The sequence below is a fragment of the Amblyomma maculatum genome, unplaced genomic scaffold, assembly GCF_055883805.1.
Source record: "Amblyomma maculatum isolate TAMU_Amacu unplaced genomic scaffold, ASM5588380v1 scaffold_15, whole genome shotgun sequence".
NCBI classification, from domain to species: domain Eukaryota; kingdom Metazoa; phylum Arthropoda; class Arachnida; order Ixodida; family Ixodidae; genus Amblyomma; species Amblyomma maculatum.
Window position 1 is genome coordinate 12,379,144 of NW_028146740.1, and position 22,352 is coordinate 12,401,495.

Consider the following 22,352-nt stretch of genomic DNA (forward strand, 5'->3'; position numbering starts at 1 on the left):
CGCGAAATCGCCCAAGCCATGAAGCACTCGATCCATCAGACTGGAGAAACAATACGGCGCGTTTTTGAGTCCAAAACTCAGCATAACTGGGCGGAACGTTCCGAATGGAGAAACAAATGCGGCGTAACGGCTAGCTTGTTTTGTAAGAGGTACTTGCCAATAGCCTCTCACTAGGTCTAGCGTAGAGATGTAATTTGCCTTCGACACTGTCTCCACCCTTTCTTCCAGGTTCGGTATTGGATATGTCTGATCTCGGGTTATCGCGTTCAGACGCCGATAATCGACGCATGGCCTCGGATCTTTTCCTGGAACCTGGACTAGTATTAGGGGCGATGTGTAGTCGCTTTCACTTGGTACTATAACCCCCAAGTCACGCATGCGCTGGATCTCTTCAGCCATGATTTTCTTTTGCACAGGTGAACATCGATACGGTTTACTACGAATCGGTTCCTGCGATGTCAGCTCGATGTCGTGCTCTACGACCGTTGTTTTTCCGGGACGGTTCGAAAAAACCTCTTGAAATTCTGAAACGATTCCCTTTAAATCTTCCTTTTGGGTGGCGCCTAGACGTGCGTCCAACATCAACTGATCCAACATTACCTCTAAACCACACGCTCTCATGTCGGCCGTCGTCAGGATTTCCTCCCCTTCCTCATCGGCCGCGTTCAAAGTCAAGTTTACAATTGCCTGACGCTGAATGTATGGTTTCATCAGGTTGCTGTGATAAATTTTGTTGGGCCGTCTTCCCAATTTCACTTCATAGTTAGTATCAGAAAGCTTCGATACAATCTTTGCGGGCCCTTCCCATTGAACTTCGAGCTTGTTTTTCTTTGATGGCCGAAGAAGCATCACTTGGCTGCCTACCTCAAAGGTGCGTTTTTTTGCTGACTTGTCGTGGTACTCCTTCGACAAGATTTTCGCCGCCTTCATATGGCTTTCTACAATATCCTTTGTTTTCCCCAGCCTCTGAAGTAGGTTGAGGACGTATGAGACTACATTTGAGTCTTCATCGCCGCCTTCCCAAGACTCTCGCAGCATGCGCAGCGGAGTTCTCAAGCTTCGGCCATACACAAGCTCTGCTGGGCTAAAACCTGTGGTCTCGTGGGGAGCAGATCTCAAGGCGAACATAGCGGCGGGAATGCAGGCCTCCCAATCACACTTGCGCTCAAAACACAGGGCTCTCAATATTCGCTTGAGTACCGAGTGCATTCGTTCCACTGGGTTAGATTGCGGGTGATGGATCGAACTGTGCACCACTTTGATTCCGCATTTATCCAAAAAGGTGGAAGTTAGGCAGCTGGTGAATACGCTGCCGTTGTCACACTGAATCTCAGAAGGGAACCCTACCGTGCGAAAATTGAGAGCAGAGCGTCCACGACCTGGGGAGAATTTAGCTCCTTAAGTGGTACCGCCTCTGGGAACCTGGTCGCGACACACAGGGCAGTCAGAACATACCGGCAACCGTTCGTTGATCCCGGCAGAGGACCTACAATATCGATCACCAGTCGCCGAAAGGGTTCTGTTATGACTGGCACCAACTTCATTGGCGCCTTCCATTTGTCAGTGGATTTGCCCACTCTCTGGCAGGTGTCACAAGAGCGCACGAATTGTTCAACATCTTTCCAACAATACGGCCAATAAAACTCCTGACCAATTCTAGCTTTGGTCTTTTTCAAGCCAAGATGTCCTGCCCACGCATTTTCGTGCGCGAGTTCCAGTAACTGCCCGCGATACTTCCGAGGAATCAAAAGCTGCTCATATTTGAGACCCTGCTTATCTGTGTAGCTGCGGTACAATAAGCCTGATCTCTCATAAAATTCAACTCCCTTTTTCCTCACACCCAGTTTGACGCTCTTCATTAAATCGGCGATCGAGCAGTCTTCCTGCTGCTCGTGAATGAGAGTTTCCTTCTCGACTGCAGCCAGCGCTTGCCAGCCGGTGGAAATCGGAGCGAGAGTTGAGCTCGCGTCGCCTGGCGGCGCCGCGTCTACAGCGCAGGCATCATTCTCAGCCACGTCCAAACACGGCTCGCTCACACCTTCTCCCGCGCTCCGCGTTCCCTGCCGTGCCGTCTCACCACTCAAGTTACCCTGCTCGTCTGGTGCGCCGCAGCGCGGTTCGCTCACCGATGCAAGATCAAGTTGCCTCGACAGATTGCGCGCTTTGGATCGCGTGAGGGCCATGTACGCCACGTCGGCAAAGAAAGATTTGCCCTGTTCCTTAAGAAGCTGCTCCGAGCTGTTTGAGAAGAGGTAGGGAAATTGCTCCGGGAGGGCGGCAGACACAGCGGCTTCTGTGTTTAGTTTACCAAATTCTCCTTCAATGGTGACCATCGCAATTGGTAGACAGACGCTCTGCTGCTCGGCCACTTGCTGTATCCAAGCGCATTCTCCCGTAAACTCACTCGGGGATATCAAAGACTGGTGGACAACGTCCATAGTTGCTGCCGAGTCTCGAAGTGCTCTGCATTTTTTTCCGTTTACCTTAATCTCCTGCATATATGGCTCCAACAGACGCAGGTTTTTGTCTGTTTCCCGAATGGTCGCCAACACAACTCTCTGTTTGCAGTACGCTGCAAGGTGCCCTTCCCTTTTGCAGTTATAACATTTCAACGGTTTGCGTTTTTCAAATGAACGTGTCGCATCGTTGCCCTGTTTGGGAACATCATTAGCCCTCTGAGACTCATTCTGCCCCTCCCTTACAGTTTCTTTTGTAAGAGACGAGTCTTTACGAAACTCACGACGCGTGAATGGCTTCCGTTCGTCGGGCCTCCTCGGAAAGCCATCATTCCTGTCAGTTTTCTCTACGCGCACTGCCTTGTTGTGCAAGCTTCGGCGGGCGTAATATTCTTCCGCTAACTCTGCTGCCTTGTTTAGCTTAACCTCCGTTAGCTTATCTAGCAACCAGAGCCTGACATCATCATCGATACAACGGTAGAATTGCTCTAATGCGATGCATTCCACGAGCTTATCGCGATCGTTGTAAACCTCTTCGCCCTTGAGCCACTCAACTAGGTCGGCCTTCAGACGGAACGCGAAGTCAACATGCGACTCCTTACCCTTATGAGCATATCGGAACCTCTGCCGGAAGGCTTCAGGCGACAATTTGTACTTCCGCAGTAGTGCCTCCTTGACATCACTGTAGCTTTCGAAAGCCTCTTTCGACAGGCACGTGATTACGTCAGATGCCTCCCCGGGAAGCAAAGCCAACAAATTCTGTGCCCAGAGGGATGGCTCGATGTCATTCCGTTCGCACACATGCTCAAATTTCACGAGGAATTTAGCCATATCCTCGCCAATAGCAAAAGGCGGTAGTTGATCACGGATTTTGGGACTGTTAGAAAGGACTGTCGCAGAAGCTAAGCTAGGTGCTGGCGAGCCTTTGTGAAGCTCCAACTCTATCCTTTTACGCTCCAGCTGTCTATCCGCCTCACGCTCCTGCATTTCTTCCTTGCGACGTTCCCTCTCCTCCTCTTTATCGCGACGTTCCTTCTCCTCCTCTTTATCGCGACGTTCCTTCTCCTCCGCTTTCTCGCGACGTTCCTTCTCCTCCTCTTTCTCGCGACGCTCCTTCTCCTCCGCTTTCTCGCGACGTTCCTTCTCCTCCGCTTTCTCGCGACGTTCACTGACATCAGCCCAGGCCTCTGCGGCTTCCTCAACCGTCACGTCATTAGTCTGCAAGATCTCAAGGATCGCTTTTTTTCTTTTCGTTGAGCACACATCGATGCCCAACTCCTCACAAATTTGGAGAAGTTCTTTGACCTTGTAACTCTCCATCCTTTACCGGCCTCTTGTTGTTTGCCTTTTTAGAATAGTGTACTATACGTTCGCTATCTCGCTCCTAGCAAGAGATGCGCAAGCCTTTCTCACACTGATTCCCTTCTCAGCATCCCCTGGTTTTCAAAACACTTCCTGTAGGCTTGAAACACGCAAGGTTAACACAATGCTACGCTCAGCCTTTCTCTAAGCTACCCTGTGTGTTAGAGAAGTCTGGCGTTTGAGGGAAACTTCAGGTACTCACCGCGCCGAGGTGCCTGACGCCGGTCAATCCCGCAGCTGCCATCCAATGTTGTGCCGGTGGGGTTATCACACAGTAGCCCACCGTCAACAGGGTAGTGCCAAAGAGTTGGTAACGCAGCGCTCGTCACCCGTTTCGTGAACGAGGGCTGTCAGCTCCCTGGGCGGTAGCGATGAATCCGAGTCGGCGTTGGTGAGATGAAGAAAAGGCTTTATACACTATTTACAGGTATTTACACAACAAGATCGGCTCTGGGGCCGAAAGCTACCATAGCCGTACGCGACTGTTCTCGCGCAGCGACGGTCGGGGAGATTCCGCCGCGTCCGCACTGTCAGGGGGCGAACTGCTCCCGATGGACGCTCGTGACGAACTCACACTCGGAGTCTCGAACGGAAGCACTTGAGACTCCGTTGCCGAGAACCGTTGACGCTCAAAATGGTCCAATCCGACGGCAGCACTTTCGCAGGGCCAATGGGAGAGCTTGCTGCGCTCTCGCTTCAAATATGCCGCGGGGCGAGAAGGGGTTCACCGTCAGGGCCACGGCGCGCCGTGCTGTCTGGACGTTCAGCGCATGTTGAAACACGTCGCTTCTGTCCCTTTGGTACGGCTCGCCTCCAGTGCACTGGTGCTTTGCAGAGAAGTATCCAGAGTTTGTGAAGGAGGCGTTCGCCGAAGAAGTTTGGCGTCCGGCTGAATTTCTGGGCGGCTTTGGCCAGACACAACAGCACCTAGTGCTAATCGTCCAACGGATCTCTGATTTGTTTCTATTGTCGACTGTACCTCTGATTTTAGGCACAAAACCGCATTTCCGAAAGTAAGTCCGGGCACCATAATTCCTTTCCAAATACCCCTCAAAGCCTCATACCTTTTCTATCCCCACAATGCCGTATGCTTCATTATCGCGGCATTCATTCGCCCTTTGGCCTTAAGTGATTGCTCATGCCTTCCAATGTCTGCCAAACCTTCGTTTATCCATACCCCCAGGTATTTATATTCTGCTACTCTAGATATTTCATGGCCGTGTATTTTAAGACCCTGATCAGTTGAGCCGTTGAAAATCATTAGACCCGACTTAACTGCGCTAAAACTGAAGCCTAGAGCGTCCCCTTCGTCTCCGCAATACTTAACTAGAGTTTGCAATTTTTCCAGACTCTCAGCTAGCAGCACAATATCGTCTGCATACATGAAACCGGGGAGGTGCTGCTCTACCGCCTTTCCACCTAATCTATTTGACAGGTTAAAACCTAGGTTACTCTCTTGTATCCTCCGTTCCAGATTTATCATATAAAGCATGGACAACAGCGGTGATAGAGGACAGCCTTGTCTTAATCCTTTTCATACTTTGACATCTTCCGTACTTCTTATCCCTTCCCATGTAATTTCTACTTTGTTATCTCGGTATATTTCCTGTAGGAACTCTAATATCTCATAACTGATACCTTCTTCTTTTAATATGTTCCACGGGAGTTCCCTGTTTACGTTGTCGTACGCCCCGTTTATGTCCAGGAAGGCCAAATACAAAGGCCTATTTTCCACTCTAGATATTTCGATGCATTGGGTAAGCACGAACGGGTTATCATCTAAGCGCCTACCATTTCTAAAGCCGTTTTGAAGTTCTCCGAGTATCTTGTTACTTCGTACCCATGCTTGCAGCTTTATTTTCACCACCTGCATGACCATCCTGTACACAACAGAGAGAAGTCTTGAGAAGCCTCCGCGACGCTATCTTGCGAGGGGCAAAAAAAAACGAGGCAGTTGCCGCAGAGCGCGCCCGCTTAGTGCACGGAGAAGTGGAGGCGGTTTTCAAGTACGCTGCATACACCACGATCAACACAAACACTGTTGGTTCATGCATGACTTGCGGCTGTAGGAACGATGTAAAAACGATATCAGGAGTCAAAATAGTGCTCGACATAGCTCATTTCGAACTGACAGTGTTCCTTGCATTGCGTCGCGTATACGTGTGGGCATATAGCGGCTGTTTATTTTCTGCTAGGTTTCCAAACGATCCTGAGGCGTGAACATTTTGGGAACGGGCTGTTCGCCACGAGGGCTGGAAAGCAGAAGGCGGAGGCCGCTTATCTTTGGTTTATTTTAGTGCATAATTCTTTAACTCGACTGGACAAACGGTGCGGTTGCGAATACGCTCTGTGCCGGCTCTGTTATTCCAGGAGCGGCTACAGGCGCACGTAATCAGCATATAGGTTCAGCGCAGTTCCTTTCTTCTGTCTATTAACGTGTAGGTGGCTGATGAATCTGAGCGCTACTATTACGGGAAGCGCATATAAATCGCTTCTCGAAAGGCCGTCGTCCAAAATTACGAAAGACGTGTCGGAATAATTATGGAGGCCTTGTGTGTGGCTTGTAAGGCAGCGCCGTTGTACATCGTGCACATGAATGCTGTGTTAAATCGGATAAAGTTGGATTGTGGGTCAATTAAGGAGGATAAGGGGTAGGAAGTTGCATTAAGGTTCATTAAGTTATATTAATGGTGAGTGAGTGAGTAAGAGATGATTAGGGAATATTACGCTTTATTAAGGGTGATAATGTTAAATTAGGGCGTATTAAGTTCATTAGGGTGGTTTTAGTTGAAATATAGCAGTTTACGGGGAGTTAAGAATGAGAACTTTGAATTAGTTTAGATAATGGCGGATCACTTTTGATTAAGGGTGGTTACGTTGGATTAAGGGTGATCACGGAGAATTAATGTGGATTAGGCTGGAATAAATGTGACTAATATGGGTTGTACTAGATTAAGATAGATTATAGAAGAATTGTTTTCCCATTCATAGCCCGTAAGCACCAGCTATGTTAAACGAAAAAATAATTTAATTGGCAATTAAGTGAACAGAGAAGGGGCTGCATCAGTTGCAAGTTGAATTTGAAATCATTCAGACAAATCATTTCAAAACAAAGCACCTAGTGCTATAAGTGCTAAGCCTGTCGCTAGAAAAAAATGTTCTCTCTATTGAACCAGCTTCTTAAAGACTACGATCCTTAGGCAAGCATGTCTACAAGCTCTGCAAAGGAGTAATAGCTCTACGTAAAATTAAAAGAGTGGAATACGTTTAGTACAAATGACATACTGAGGTCCATCCTTTCAAGGCTTACCTTATTTAGGAATCATTAACGTTTCACTGTGCAGCATCAGCATCATGACATTAACCGTGATCGGTATCAGTGTTTATAGTTTGAAACAAAAAAAAAAGGAATACATATAACGATGCTGTCGCATTGAGGTCTGCGGCTTCATCTAAGCAATGGGAGTATTGGGGAACAATGTATTCCAAAGAGATCATGCCTTGTTTACACTTAGCAGAGTTGTACTTCTTAAATTTTGATAGTGTATTCACTTTGCGTTTTGCGAGTTTTGAATCAACTTGCAATTTCAATCATAACTATTTTTCCAGCCAGGAAATTCTATCTTCGCTAAAATATAAATGGTTTGGCCTTCATACTCATGTTTTTGGCCATGTTCTCTAACAGGGTTAACCAACAGAATTAAGCTTCCTTTTAGATCCTTTGCTGTTTGTTTCTTTGTTAGCTGGTCACAAATGCTTGGTTACAGAACTTGATAGCACTAGCTGTTTTCAAGCTTTTTAAAGTGGCCTGTATCAGTCTGATGTTCAGGTTTATTTACATTTGCGTTTCTTTTTGTATGCGTTTCTTTTTGTGAAGCATCAGAAGCTACATTTTTCTCTTCCTTTTTTTTTTTCTTCAAAATATTGAATTGAAGTGTTGCATCGGTTTGTATCACGTGCTGTTATTTCTCATGCTTTGAATGACATTTAGTTTGACAACTTACATGATGGTTCGTTTTTATATCGTTGTTCGTTTCTATATTAATGAATATGAACAAACACGAATTGCTTTGCATATTGTTTTCTACTTTAGGCCGGACCTATATATGTATATTTTAAGCTTTAGCGGAAGCTTTAACTCCAGCTGCAGTGGGCCGTGGCGAAGGCATTCACCTGCTAATCCACAGGTCATGGGCCCGATCCCGACTGTGGGAGCTGCAAAACCGGCGACGCATAAACTGGCCATCTAACTCGGCTGAACGGAATTAGACAAGTATTAGCTATGTTTGGTTATGTAACTAATTATCGGTAATTATTTACGACTTTCAGTTAGTCCAGAGCAATTATACTCGGCATAAGATATCCAACGATATACGACTTATAACTGTGGAATGAATTTTATTTTTATACACAATTTGCTTATCAGCAGTAAATAATTAGCCCTAGAACCCTAGGAAATAACAAAGAGAATAAAATTGAGATGGAGCGCATTTGGCAAGCACTCGCAGATTATGACTAGCAGCTTACCGGTATCGCTCAAGAGGAAAGTATACAACAGTTGCATCTTACCTGTACTCACCTATGGGGCTGAAACGTGGAGGCTAACCAAGAGGGTTCTACTTAAGTTGAGGACAACTCAGAGGGCTATGGAACGAAAAATGGTAGGGGTAACATTAAGAGGTAGGAAGCGTGCAGAGTGGGTCAGAGAAATAACTCAAGTTACCGACATTCTAGCAGAAATAAAGAAGAAGAAATGGGCATGGGCAGGACATGTAGTGCGAAGAGAGAATAACCGATGGTCGCTGAGGGTAGCAAACTGGATTCCAAGGGAAGGAAAGCGTAGGAGAGGGCGGCAGAAAATTAGGTGGGTGGATGAGGTCAAGAAGTTCGCAGGGGTCAAGTGGATGCAGCTAGCACAGAACCGGGTTAAGTGGAGGAATATGGGAGAGGCCTTCAACCTGCAGTGGGCCTAGTCAGGCTTATGATGATGATGAACTAGCCCCACCGCGGTGGTGAAGTAGTTAAGATGCCTGACTACTGTGCCGGAGTTCCCGGGTTCGATCCCGACCACCGGCGCCGGTGTTTCGACAGAGGCCAATCGAAGAGGCGTCCGTATGCTGTGCGATGACAGCGCACGTTAAAGATCCTCAGGTGGTCTAAATTACCCCGAAGCCGTCCACTACGGTTCCTCTTTCTCTCTTTTTTCTTTCACTCCCACCTCCCTCTCTTTCCTTACGGTGTGGTTCAGGTGTCCACAGAAAGAAGTGTGACATATACTCCCCTTTTCCTTTCTGTGAACCAATTAATAGTAATTAATTACGAGCTATAATTAGCCCAGTGCAATTATAGGCGGCATCAGCTATCTAATCATATATTACTCGATGATGTCGCATAAAGTCCAAAGTTTATAAACAGTTAATGGATTCACTACGTTTAATTAAGACTTACAATTTATACTCGACATAAAAAAATGGTTTAACATTGAATAGAGCTTTAACTTTCGCACTAAACACGGCCTAGTATCCGGATATCGTCGAGATCTTTAAAAATCAAGGGGGTTTAAATCGATTCGGAGACGTCCAGTATGGCTCATAATAGCCCGCATTAGAACTTAAATATCCTTCAAACACATGAAACACACTGGCAACGCCGGCGAACAGCACTCTCCAGCACTTGGCAGACCGCTTCTTGCCCCCTCAAGCTGGCAGCCGCAGGCTTCACTCGAGCCCATTAGCGGGTATAGACCAACACCAAATCTGTTACATAAATAAGAAGCGGTGGCGCTGCTGTCGCGGCGCTGTGCCGACTGGGGGTGAAAATTAGGCTTAGAGCCCATAAGAATACACGAAACCAAAAGATTTCAATGCACTTTTCTGATTTAACAGTGCGCCTTTGATGTTGCCTTTCTGTGCAGAGTAACCATGAACATCGTAGAACAGATTGTTAGAGTATGAAATCTCATTAACAAAAGCTGAGGAGGAGGAGGAGGAGGAAGAACATTTATTTCCGCCGAATATGGTGCAGCAGCCACCTACGTGTCCGCACGCAGGCGTCCGGGGAGGCAGTCTGTCACACCGCGGCCAGAGGACACCCGGCCTCGTCTAAGAGAAGAGGTCTTCAGCCTCGGCCGCCAGGCGGACGGCGAATCGCTGTGTTTTTTCGTCGGAGCTTCTTAGCGTGGTCTCCCATTCATCGCTAGTTTTAATCGCGTTGCGCCCTGGGGCACGAACGCATCTCCATATTATATGATCTAATGTTGCCACGTGGCCGCAAAATTTACAAATTTCGGTTTCTGCACCGTCCCTCTTCCGCCCTCTGGCACCCGTCCAACTCCTCCACAGGGGCGAAAAGAAATTTCGAGCTTGGAGTCTTCTCCAGTCGTACGATTCCTTTTTACTCAGGGATCTAACCGGTGGCGGATATATCCTCCGGTCTTTCTTCAAGTTGTCGGTTACATCCCTAAAGGTACCTATACATTCTTTGGTTTTAAATGTTGTGGAGGCGTCCGCAGCACCCCGAGGTAGCGAGGAGCGGGCGAGCATGTGGGCAGCCTCGTTACTGGCGAGACCGGCGTGTGCTGGGGTCCAGATTATGGTCACGCTTTCGGCGAGAGACGACTCGTTCAGAAGTTTTGCAGCACGATTGCTGACTCTACCCTTGCTAAAATTTCTAACCGCCGCTTTGCTATCGCTGATGACGTGTTTCACGCCTGGTCGTGCAATGGCAATGGCTATTGCAATCTCCTCCGCCTCTACCGGCGGTAGATCTCGATTTCTTTCTATTCCTATGACGATCCCAGTGTCCAATAGGGCGACCGAGGTTACGTCGCCTTCTTTCCCGATCGCTGCATCGGTGTAGGCGACCGATCCCGGCGGGAGTTTGTCCAATTTGTTAGCGGGGTGCTTAGCTCTGCTTTTCCTCCTCCCCTCGTCGTGTACGGGGTGCATGTTCTGAGTATTTTCAAAACACCACGAAACGTGTGTATGTGCGTGCGTGCGCGTGTGTGTGTGTGTGTGTGTGTGTGTGTGTGTGTGTGTGTGTGTGTGTGTGTGTGTGTGTGTGTGTGTGTGTGTGTGTGTGTGTGTGTGTGTGTGTGTGTGTGTGTGTGTGTGTGTGTGTGTGTGTGTGTGTGTGTGTGTGTGTGTGTGTGTGTGTGTGTTGTCGTGACGCTGGGGCTATGGCGACCCGGCCTTCACTTGGTAGCGTGCAGAGACTCCGGGTTGAAGAAGGACTGAATCTTCGAAGTTGGTAAAATATGTACAAGCAGGTTTACTGGCACTTTGAGAAAACGTATTTACAAGAATATTTACATGAAGAAGAAGGGTACATCAGCAAAATGACAAGCGTTAAGAGTTCATAGCGAGAAGCGACTGGATGAGCCGTTTACCCAGGGCCCAGAGCGACATTTCGTGCTCTGCAGCGTCCTTAAAAACCCCCTATGTCCAGCCCCTCTCTGAAGATGCTGACCAACCAAATCCAGGGCACGCCCCTCAGGTATCGGCATCCAATCGATCACATCACTGCACTGATGGTCTGAAGCACTGACTGGTCCGGCATTCATTCGTTGGGCGTGATCACTTGTTGGCGGGAAAAGCTTGGGAACGGCGAGGAGAGGAGGTACATTTCTATTCTTCAGCAAAGAAACCACAGGCTGGTTCTGGGGGTTTTACTTCTCAGAAACCCGAGTGCACGTGGCGCCGCATAGGGCTCCCAACATGGTCCCTTTTCGACAATTGCAAATCTTTCCTGCATTCCCGGGAAATCACTTAATGGCCGTATGAGTCATGCTCTTCTCTTGTCCTGCACGTCAGCGGACATGTCACTCTGTCGTCTCCTTTGGATAGGAGGCATTCATCACTGGAGGATAGCACTTCTCGACTGGAAGGGTGAACAAAAGAAAGCACTTCCTGCTATTTCCCGCAGGGGGACGTTTCTTTGTGTTTTTCCAGACGTTCTCTTGACAGGGCCAATTTGGCATTTGCAGGTTGTCCACAAAGCAAAACATGCTTACAAAACAGGATTCCTGGAAACAGGCTCACTTAGAGCCAATGGACCATCACCACATATTCACAAAACTTTTCCATGCCCACAGGCGAACAATAGAGCGCGCAAATGCGGATGCTTGGTCGTAACAGCCTCCTCCCCCGCCAGAAGAGACTCGGAGGGCAGCAGCCGCAGCTGCTGCATGAAGAGACGACTTAATGGCCTGCACGTGAACGCTTGAAGCTCGCTGTTGCATGTCGCGTTGTCTTGATTGTTGTAGGCCAAATTGCTTGAGCTATCTGAAACTCAACCACATGTCGAAGCAAGCACTCGGCTCCCGTCTGAAGAGACCAGGTCAAAAGAAAACTGCCATTGTTGTTCGAGAAAAGCCCACTCTCAAGACGTTCAGGACCCACGTATGCCTCGAAAACCAAACGTGCTGCTTTACATAGTCATCTATATTCAAGCGCACGAAAAAAAAAAAAAAACCTGATTATCAATTTGGATACATGGTGAGGAACATCTCGGACCGCTTAGAAAGAGCGGCTAAGCGCGTCCGCATTCCCATTTAACTTCCCCTTTTTGTATCTTATTTCAAAATTGTACTGCTGTAAAATCAAGCTCCACCTAAGAAGGCGACTGTTCTTCGATGTCGCAGTTTGCAGCCAAGCCAGGGGACAATGGTCCGTCTCTACGGTGAATTTGGCCCCTCCAAGATAGCACTGCAATTTTTGAATGGCCCATACAATGCAAGCGCATTCCTTCTCTGACGCGCAATAAGCCCTCTCTCTAGAACTCAGTTTTCTGCTCAAGTAGAGCACGGGGTGCTCATTACCGTCGTCATCTCTCTGGCAGAGAACAGCACCTAACCCTCGATCACTGGCATCACACTGGACCGTGAATTCTCGGCCATAGTCTGGAGCTCGCAATACCGGACGGCTAATCAGCACAGCCTTCAGGTTTACGAAGGAGGCTTCCTTTTGTTCGTCCCAGACTACATTTGTCGGTTCTGTCTTGCGGAGAGCGTCGGTCAGAGGGCTAGCCAAAGCTGAATAGTTAGGGATGTAGTGATTGTAGTACCCAGTCAGACCCAGGAATGCTCGAATTTCCGTCTTCGTGCTCGGCCGCGGGTAGTCTGCTACCGCAGAAATCTTAATCTCGCTGGGTTTCCTGAAACCTTGACCTACATTGTGACCCAAGTAGTCCACGGTCGCCCTTGCCAGGCAACATTTCTCGGCCTTTACGGTTAGTCCAGCTTGACGCAAAAGGCTCAGTACAGCTCTTAGATGTACCATATGGTCCGCCCATGAGTCGGAAAAAACCGCAATGTCGTCTAAATAAGGCACCGCGAATGTTTCACACCCCTTTAAAACCCTATCCATGAGTCGGGAAAAACAAAATGGAGCATTTTTGAGCCCGAAACTCATCATTGTTGGCTGGTAGCTGCCCGTCGGAGTGACGAAAGCCGCGTATCTGCTGGCGCGTTCAGTGAGCGGTACTTGCCAGTATCCTCGAGTAAGGTCCAGCGTAGTCACATATGCCGCTCTACTGACCTGTTCTACTCTCTCCTCAATATTCGGAATAGGATACACTTGATCCCTGGTGAGAGAATTTAGCTTTCGGTAGTCTACCACAGGCCTAGGGTCTTTACCTGGAGCTTCTACTAAGATCATAGGCGAAGCATAATCGCTTTCCGAGGGTTTTATTACTCCCAATTCCAGCATGCGAGTTACTTCCCTATCCAGAATTTCTCTTTGCCTTGGAGAAAATCGGTAGCACCTTGATCGCACTGGCACGTCTGAAGTCAGCTCAATATCGTGCTCAGTCAAATCAGTTCTGCCTGGCCTGTCCACGAAGCAGGCCTCAAACTCTGTTATTATCTCGCCCAGATCGGACAGCTGGGATTTCTTTAGTTCTCCTCTCTGCTCCGTCTTTTTGAGAAGCTCCTGAGCGTTGCTTCCTTTTCCGCTGAGGCAAATCAAGTTGTCCCCCATCTCCTCGGGAAGGTTTAACGTTAGATTTACCACGGCTTCCCTCTGCACATAAGGCTTCATAAGATTGCAATGATAAATGCGCACTTCTTTACGCCTACCGGGAATTTTCACTGCGTAGTTAGTGTTAGAAAGCTTTGCAACGACTTCAGCCGGTCCTTCCCACTGTACTTCGAGCTTATTCTGCCTTGAACTTCTCAGCAACATCACCTGGTCCCCGATACAAAACGTCCTTTGACGGGCTGACTTATCATAGTACACCTTGGAACGAGCCTGGGCTGACTTCATGCTGGCCTCAACGAGTTCCTTAGTGTTATGTAAGCGATTCAAGAGGTTCAGAATGAATTCTACTACTGTTGGGTCTTCTCCGCGCCCCTCCCAGGCTTCGCGCACCATTCGCAAAGGTGAGCGCAGTGACCTTCCGTACACCAACTCGGCTGGGCTAAATCCAGTGGATTCGTGCGGCACTGACCGCAAAGCGAAAAGCGCTGCAGGCAGGCAGGTATCCCATTCGCGCTTGTTTTCATAGCACAGTCCCCTCAGGACTCGTTTGAGAACAGAGTGCCATCTTTCTACGCTGTTGCTCTGCGGATGATGGATCGAGCTATGCACTACCTTAATGCCGCATCGCTCGAGAAATGAGGTGGTGAGGACACTCGTGAAAACGCTACCCTGATCACTTTGTACCTCGGAAGGGAATCCAACTCGTGCAAACACTGACAGCAGCGAATCCACTACACTCTCGGACGTCACCTCGCGCAGCGGAACAGCCTCTGGAAACTTTGTGGCTGGGCATAACATAGTGAGGATATAACGGTACCCTGACTCGGTCACAGGAAGTGGCCCAACTATATCTATTACTAACCGGTGAAACGGCTCGGTAATGATTGGTACTAACACCATCGGAGCTTTCCACTTATCTTGCGCCTTTCCAACCCGCTGGCACGTGTCGCATGACCGTACAAAATTTTCCGTGTCCTTAAAACATCCAGGCCAATAGTATTCTTGCAACAGCCTCTGCTTTGTTTTCTTTATTCCAAGGTGACATGACCACGAGCTGCCATGGGAAAGTCGCAGTAAGTCTCCGCGGTACTTTTGGGGAACGACTAATTGGTCCCGCTCTACTCCGCGCTTATCCTTGAATAAGCGATACAGCACTCCCTTTCTCATCTCGAAAGTAATATTGTTTGCTGTCTTAGTGGCGCGGTGGCGCTCCCTTATCTCCTGTATATTGGGATCATTGGCTTGCTCTATAGCTAAGTCCTCTCGGGTTCCACTTAAAAGTCTCGTGAGATTACTAGACACTGGCGGCAAGAGGTTACTCTCAAGAACGTCCTCATTCCGCGTCTCATCAAGCTCACTTTCAAGTTGACTTATCTGAGATGCCTCGCTCTCAAAGTTTTCTGACCTGCTATCTTCCGCATTTACCACTGTTTTAACTGCCGTTTCCTCCGCTGTGGATTTTTCTGGAATGAGCAGTGTAGCTAGTTCTCGCGCCTTTGAACGTGTTAAGGCTTGCACAACTCTGTCTCCGAAAAGGATGCCCCTCTTTCGCAGCAGCATGTCCGATTTGTTGGAGAACAAATACGGATAGCACTTAGGAAGCTTTCCTGAAACGGCAGCCTCGGTTGTTAATTCGCCGAAAGGGCCCTCGATGACCACGTTCGCGATCGGCAAGCACACACTCTGTTCCTCAACTACCTGTCGGATCCATGCACACTGTCCTGTATAGTCGGAAGGCGATACATACGCCGGATGGACAACATCCATCGTTGCGGCCGAATCGCGCAGTACCTTGCAAGGCTTCCCGTTGACTACTAGGTCATGCAGGTAGGGTTCTAAAAGCTGCATATTTTCATCGCAGTCCCTGACATACGAGAAAGCAATCTTTTCTTTCCGGCAGTTGACGGCAATGTGACCCTGCTCATTACACCTAAAGCATGTGAGCGGCTTCCTAGCCTCAAGCTTATTCTTTGTGTTCTGCACGTTGGTCACTTCCCCACTTTTCTCACTGCCGTCCTTTCTAGGGAATTTGCCTGAAGAAACCTTCATTTCTTCGTTTCCAACTCTAGCAAAGTGCCTTTCCTGACGGTTTTTCATACTGAACTTGGGATTGCGGGGCCTATCCACTGCTGGGTTGCTGAATTGTCGGCGCGAAGCATACTCCTCAATAAGTTCGGCAGCTTCAGTTGCCGACTTAATTTCGCCTCGGTCCTGTAACCAATTTCTTTCTTTTTCTGGGAGGCAGTTATAAAACTGCTCCAAAAGAATTTGCTCGACTACAGCGTCCCTATCACTGTAGGAATCTGTGCTCTTTAGCCACTCGCCCAAATTAACTCTTAAATTGTACAGGAATTCAGGGTAACTCTCGTCCCTGGACTTAGTAGCTTTCCGAAAACGTTGTCTGAACGCCTCGGCGCTAAGCCTATACTTTCTCAGAAGGCAAGCTTTGACCTTCTCGTAGTTGTCCGCGTCCTCCTTGCTTAGCCGCGCGACAACCTCCGCTGCCTCGCAGGGCAGAACCGTCAATAATCTCTGAGACCAAGTGTCTCGCTGGAAGGACAGTTTTTCGCAGGTTCGCTCAAAGTTAGCCAGATACAGACCGATATCCCCTGATATCACATATGGCTGCATGTACTTTGACATCTTGAAATCTGCCTCCTTGTTGAGAAGAGGTACCGCTAGCTGGGGACAATTGCCCGACCTCTTGCTCAACTCTAGTTCTAATTTCCGGAGCTCAATTTCTTGGTCCAGCTTTTTTGCTTCTCTTTCACGCTTCTTTTCCTCTTTTTCCCACTCACGTTCGCGCTCCCTTTCCTCTTTTTCCCTCTCAAGTTCACGCTCACGCCTCTTTTCCTCTTTTTCCCGCTCTTTCTGCTCTTTTTCCCGCTCCTTCTGCTGTCTGAGCTGTTCCTTTTTTTGACCGATGAGGTTCCATGCTTCACTGAGCTCCTCATCATCGGCTCCCAAATCTGTGATTGCCTTTATAATCAAAGGTTTTCGTGCCAAACCACTTGTATCAATTCCCAATTCCTCACACAATTGCAACAGTTCCGGTTTCTGCAGCTTTTGTAGGTCCATGATCGCTCCGAGTGTCGGCTACTTCCAAAACAACAGTGCAAACTACCAAACCTAAAGGCGTTTCCACACTCTCTTTACCAGTTCTAAAATCTAACCCTGTTCTAGAACCTGGTCCACATCAGAAGAAAAGCCAAGCACTCACCCACACATGCGATCGATGTTCCGAGCTGCCCTCTTGTTGGCCGATTGTTGCTCCTGCTTGTTGCTTGAGATGCCACCTCCGATCACAAGGTGTTGTGGCTTGTAGCTTCAGATCCACCTCCAATCACCAGATGTTGTGGCTTGTAGATTCAGATCCCACCGCTGCCACCAGTTGTCGTGACGCTGGGGCTATGGCGACCCGGCCTTCACTTGGTAGCGTGCAGAGACTCCGGGTTGAAGAAGGACTGAATCTTCGAAGTTGGTAAAATATGTACAAGCAGGTTTACTGGCACTTTGAGAAAACGTATTTACAAGAATATTTACATGAAGAAGAAGGGTACATCAGCAAAATGACAAGCGTTAAGAGTTCATAGCGAGAAGCGACTGGATGAGCCGTTTACCCAGGGCCCAGAGCGACATTTCGTGCTCTGCAGCGTCCTTAAAAACCCCCTATGTCCAGCCCCTCTCTGAAGATGCTGACCAACCAAATCCAGGGCACGCCCCTCAGGTATCGGCATCCAATCGATCACATCACTGCACTGATGGTCTGAAGCACTGACTGGTCCGGCATTCATTCGTTGGGCGTGATCACTTGTTGGCGGGAAAAGCTTGGGAACGGCGAGGAGAGGAGGTACATTTCTATTCTTCAGCAAAGAAACCACAGGCTGGTTCTGGGGGTTTTACTTCTCAGAAACCCGAGTGCACGTGGCGCCGCATAGGGCTCCCAACATGGTCCCTTTTCGACAATTGCAAATCTTTCCTGCATTCCCGGGAAATCACTTAATGGCCGTATGAGTCATGCTCTTCTCTTGTCCTGCACGTCAGCGGACATGTCACTCTGTCGTCTCCTTTGGATAGGAGGCATTCATCACTGGAGGATAGCACTTCTCGACTGGAAGGGTGAACAAAAGAAAGCACTTCCTGCTATTTCCCGCAGGGGGACGTTTCTTTGTGTTTTTCCAGACGTTCTCTTGACAGGGCCAATTTGGCATTTGCAGGTTGTCCACAAAGCAAAACATGCTTACAAAACAGGATTCCTGGAAACAGGCTCACTTAGAGCCAATGGACCATCACCACATATTCACAAAACTTTTCCATGCCCACAGGCGAACAATAGAGCGCGCAAATGCGGATGCTTGGTCGTAACAGTGTGTGTGTGTGTGTGTGTGTGTGTGTGTGTGTGTGTGTGTGTGTGTGTGTGTGTGTGTGTGTGTGTGTGTGTGTGTGTGTGTGTGTGTGTGTGTGTGAGGGGGGGGGGGGAGCAGTCAGGAGCACGACCCAGAAAAAGCCATGCAAGCAAAACTTGCCAAATAATTTTTAATTTTCAGAGAGTACCAGTAAACGACCACTAATGTTAAACGTTGGCGAGTGTTTTGAAGAACAAAATGTGAAAGGTGTCTTACGTCATTTCAAAGTCAGTCTATTTTATTATCCTTCGATATATACAAGTTGTAAAGACTGGCATAACTATGAAGAGCTCTTTATGAGCTGGCTGCTTCTCGCAATCGCGAAAGCTTCTCGTGTTGTCTGACATGTTGCCGCGCGTATTCCTTCTTAAATGTACTTATTTATTTACCCACAGCGCCAAGCGGCATTACTGTGTGGGGAGGGTGCATATAAGAACAAACTAAACATAAGCAGTGCCATTCACGCAAACAAGTCGAAATCGCTTCAAAACAAAGACAAAATAAAAGAGACAAAAAATTCCACTGCGCCACAAAACTGAAATGGTTGTTATAAGGCAGAAAAAAAAGAAACATAATTGGACATAATACAAGCAGTATCTGAAGGCAGTTTGTTCCAATCGCGTATTGTTATGGAAAAAAAAAAGGCAATAGAAATACATCAGTTTTTGAGGCAACCTCCCGTACTTTAAAACTGTGGTCTATGCGGTCAGAAATATATGAGGTGCCAGTATATATTTATCTCTTTCAATGCCAACAGAACAATGATAAATGGCGTGAAAAAGACTTGAGTCGCCACTTACGCCGACGGATTTCTAAATGCTCTCCTTCCAGCCTTTCTTTCAAACTCAGAGCAGAGATATGTTTCAATCCCTGACACAAACCGAGCAGCTAAATTGTGAACCCTTTCAATCTAGCACTGCTAGAGGATCCCAAATTGTGCAGGCATATTCAAGGATTGACCTAAGATTGTACAAAAATGGTTTAGTAGGTAGCGGAAAAGGCATTTCTGCGCAGAAGCTCTGGATGCAACGCAATCAACTTGTCTCTGCCACTTTGGTTGATAGTAAACACCTAACTATTTATATTCAGAAACTTTATTTAATTTAGGTTATAACTGCTCACTTGACCTATTTTCTTCTGGTAAATGTCATACAGGCCGCTTTATTTGAATTTAGTCTGATATACCATTTCACACACCATGCGCTGATTCTGTCTCGGTCGTGTTAGAGAACGTGCACATCACTCGCACTTTTTATTTCGTTGTAAAGTACACAATCATCAGCGAAAAATCGCATTTGAGGTTGGACACCATCAATTATATCATTGATGTAAAGTAAAACTGCCATGCTGCCATTCAACTAATACAAACCTCTAAAGAGGCGATGACGTTTGATCTATTGCCGTTTTATACTTCTGTGAATAATGTACAGGTCTGCGATTCTAATTGCAAAGATTTAGTGCCTAGTGCGCGGTGCATACAAAGAAACAGGATAGAAATCAGAATGGGGATCTCCTCCCACCGAGAGCGACCGCCATTTTGAAATGCTTGTGTGTCGTCAGGAGAGGAGCGTTGTGTGCAGTGCAAACTGCAATATCAAAGAACACGTCTCTTTTTCGTTTGTGGACACAGCGGTCATGCCTCATGCATAAACGCTTGATGAAAATGTTACAAGGCTTCTTTTCTTCCGCACATATAAGGCGGTGGAAGCGGTTAGGTGGTCGTTAGGCTCATCGACGCACTGATCTGATGCATTACACCAGCTACGACGCTTGCACGACCAACGGTCGCCCATTACCGTAGTGTAAGGTTTTCGGTCCCGCCACGCCGACGGAACTGATCCACGGCAGGTCGCCCGAACTGTTTTGTTCGGATAGGGGGCCGAGCAAGAACCCGATTAGTTAGAGGCCTGAACAGCTGCGATTGTCTGTAGCTTAAGCGTGTCAGAAAAAAAAAAAAGTAAGCCGCTAGAATTTATATGATGCCCTTTCTCATGAGCAGTGACCTTGGCCAGAAATGTTAGTCGGCGCCGGCCCGCTGCGCGACGAGTAGGAGCGCGAATACGCGGGATTCCGGTCTAGAGTTTCGGCGATTACGGATCGCGAATTCACCAGGTTTAGCATGTGACCATCCAGTGTATTTCTGACAGTAGTGACCTTAAATCGACGACTGCATACGTCAGAAAGAGCTTGCACATTCAGCGGGAAGCGTCGATGTCTGGCGAGAGCAGCCGGCATCTGTCGGCGACGCTTGGGTACCCGGCGCAGGCAGGCGACGTAGCATCCACGGCGCTTCTTGCAGCGCACTTGTAGTTTGTGAACAAATAAAGGTGCAAAAACAAGTGGATAGTTTTGGTATTTGTTACCTCAGCTTGAATTTTATGCAGCATACATGCAATCATTATAAAATATATGCAAGCAAACACGTTGCAGGGTCGCAGTCGTAACCCGCGAATCGGCGCATTCCTGCGGGAGTTTAGGGCTCACATACAAAATAATAAGTGGTGTACATTGAAGCAGTCATTTGCTTGAGAAGCACTAGAACAAAATGAAAGATGGCCTGGATCGAAAAGCAGTGACTATCTCGAAATTAGAAGACGTTAATTTCTCGAGTCTTCTGCGCCGTTCGCCAGCAGCTAAACTCTTCTTGGCTTCCATGTCGAACGCGTCTAAGTTCACCGGCGTTCTATAATTAGTTTACAGGAAAGCAAAGGCGTAGCATCTGTCACTCGCGGAAGGCAAGAAGCGCCGCGGGCGGCGTTGGAGCTCACTCGTTCCCGCTTGGTCCTCATAGCTGACGGCAGGTGGGTGAAGTCATATTCTTTACATCACCCTAATTGAGTGACTTAACTATTTTAGCCTTTGATACTTTCAAACAATCGCAGTATCTCTCACTCGCGGAATCCCGCTATCATCCTCAGGTTAGACAAGCGGAATTATGAACAGCGTTTCACGACCCACGGCGTGGCACTGCAATCTGTTCCACAGAGTGCGGAATGGGGGTCTAGGATTGTTACATTAATTTCTGAGACAGATAGTTACCAGATTCTTCATTATTTTTTTGCGGCAACAAAATGATTTTCTTCAAACTGTTGTTCAAGTACGATTGTCGACATCATTGCCTTATTATGTAGTGTTATCTTTGTCTGCCGGCATGAGTACCAGGTTAAGTGTTTTTTTGGAAAAAGTTTGTTCAGATGCCCACGTCCTCAGGTCGAAATTTTCGGATGCGTATCTGACTGTTGTCACGAAGAAAGGGCTTTTGCCAGTGCCCGTTTATCGCAGTCCATATCTTTGGGTCCAGAACGCGACGTGCTAGAAAGAATTAAAAGAATGCCTGTGAAGCCCTCAGTGCGTTCGTTCTTTTTTCAATTGCACACTGGCACACTTGCAGTGAAGCCGTGGTTGCAGAGCAAAGGTCTTTTTGTACCGTGATCGGTCGATTGTATTATATGTAAAAAGTTGTAAACAACTGAACGTATCTTTCTAGACTGTCACGATGCTGTTTTTCTTTGGGATGTCTTGAAACGCACCTTGAAAAAGGAGTTACCTTTGACGTCTTTTGGAATACGTTTTCTACCATGCGCAGAACCAGGTAAAGTGCAACCAGTTAATGTTGCTATGCATGCACAGTATTTGGCGAATGCATGTAAGACATGAACGCATTATTGCGCATCCTGATTATCAGTATTTCATGAAATGTGGCAGCAAGATCCTCAACCTGAGTGACTTCCAGTCCTCGACAAACTAAAATCATTAAATCCATTCTAAAATCTTGCAGTAGCCTGAAACTGATTCTTGCTTTTATTGTCATGTAAATGTATTTTCTGTTTGTTTGTGCTGCCGAGACAGTAATAAAGAAAAAAAAACCCGGGGCGTGGCACAGCGATAAATCGCTCGGCTGAGGACCCAAGGGATGAAGGTTCTACTGCCGGATAGAGACTATATTTTTTTAATGAGGAGTTGCACACCTCTTAAGCGTTGCTAGGCAACGCCGGCAGAGCTTGGCGAGGGGGCTGCGCCGCTGGACTTCATTGAGAAAGGGAAACTAAGGAGAGAGCGCGCAGCAATGTTCTGAAGCCTAGTCTTAAAAAATAAAAGGAAGCAAGTCGCTCTCCACGTGATTAGACCACGTGATAGCGTTCGGTGATATC

General features: G+C 47.7%; 1 protein-coding gene across 1 annotated transcript; it reads right to left on the bottom strand.

Annotated features, from left to right (window-relative positions):
• Nucleotides 1-1,329: 1,329 nt before the first annotated feature.
• LOC146172051 (uncharacterized) lies at nt 1,330-4,737 on the bottom strand. Its single transcript, XM_084586241.1, has one exon. The coding sequence runs from the start codon at nt 3,774-3,776 to the stop codon at nt 1,344-1,346; it is 2,433 nt and encodes an 810-aa protein (XP_084442367.1). The 5' UTR covers nt 3,777-4,737; the 3' UTR covers nt 1,330-1,343.
• Between the last annotated feature and the right edge of the window lie 17,615 nt (nt 4,738-22,352).

What these genes read in the sequence shown, in the direction of transcription:
- LOC146172051 (XM_084586241.1), bottom strand. Translation starts at nt 3,776, where the DNA reads ATGGAGAGTTACAAGGTCAAAGAACTTCTCCAAATTTGTGAGGAGTTG.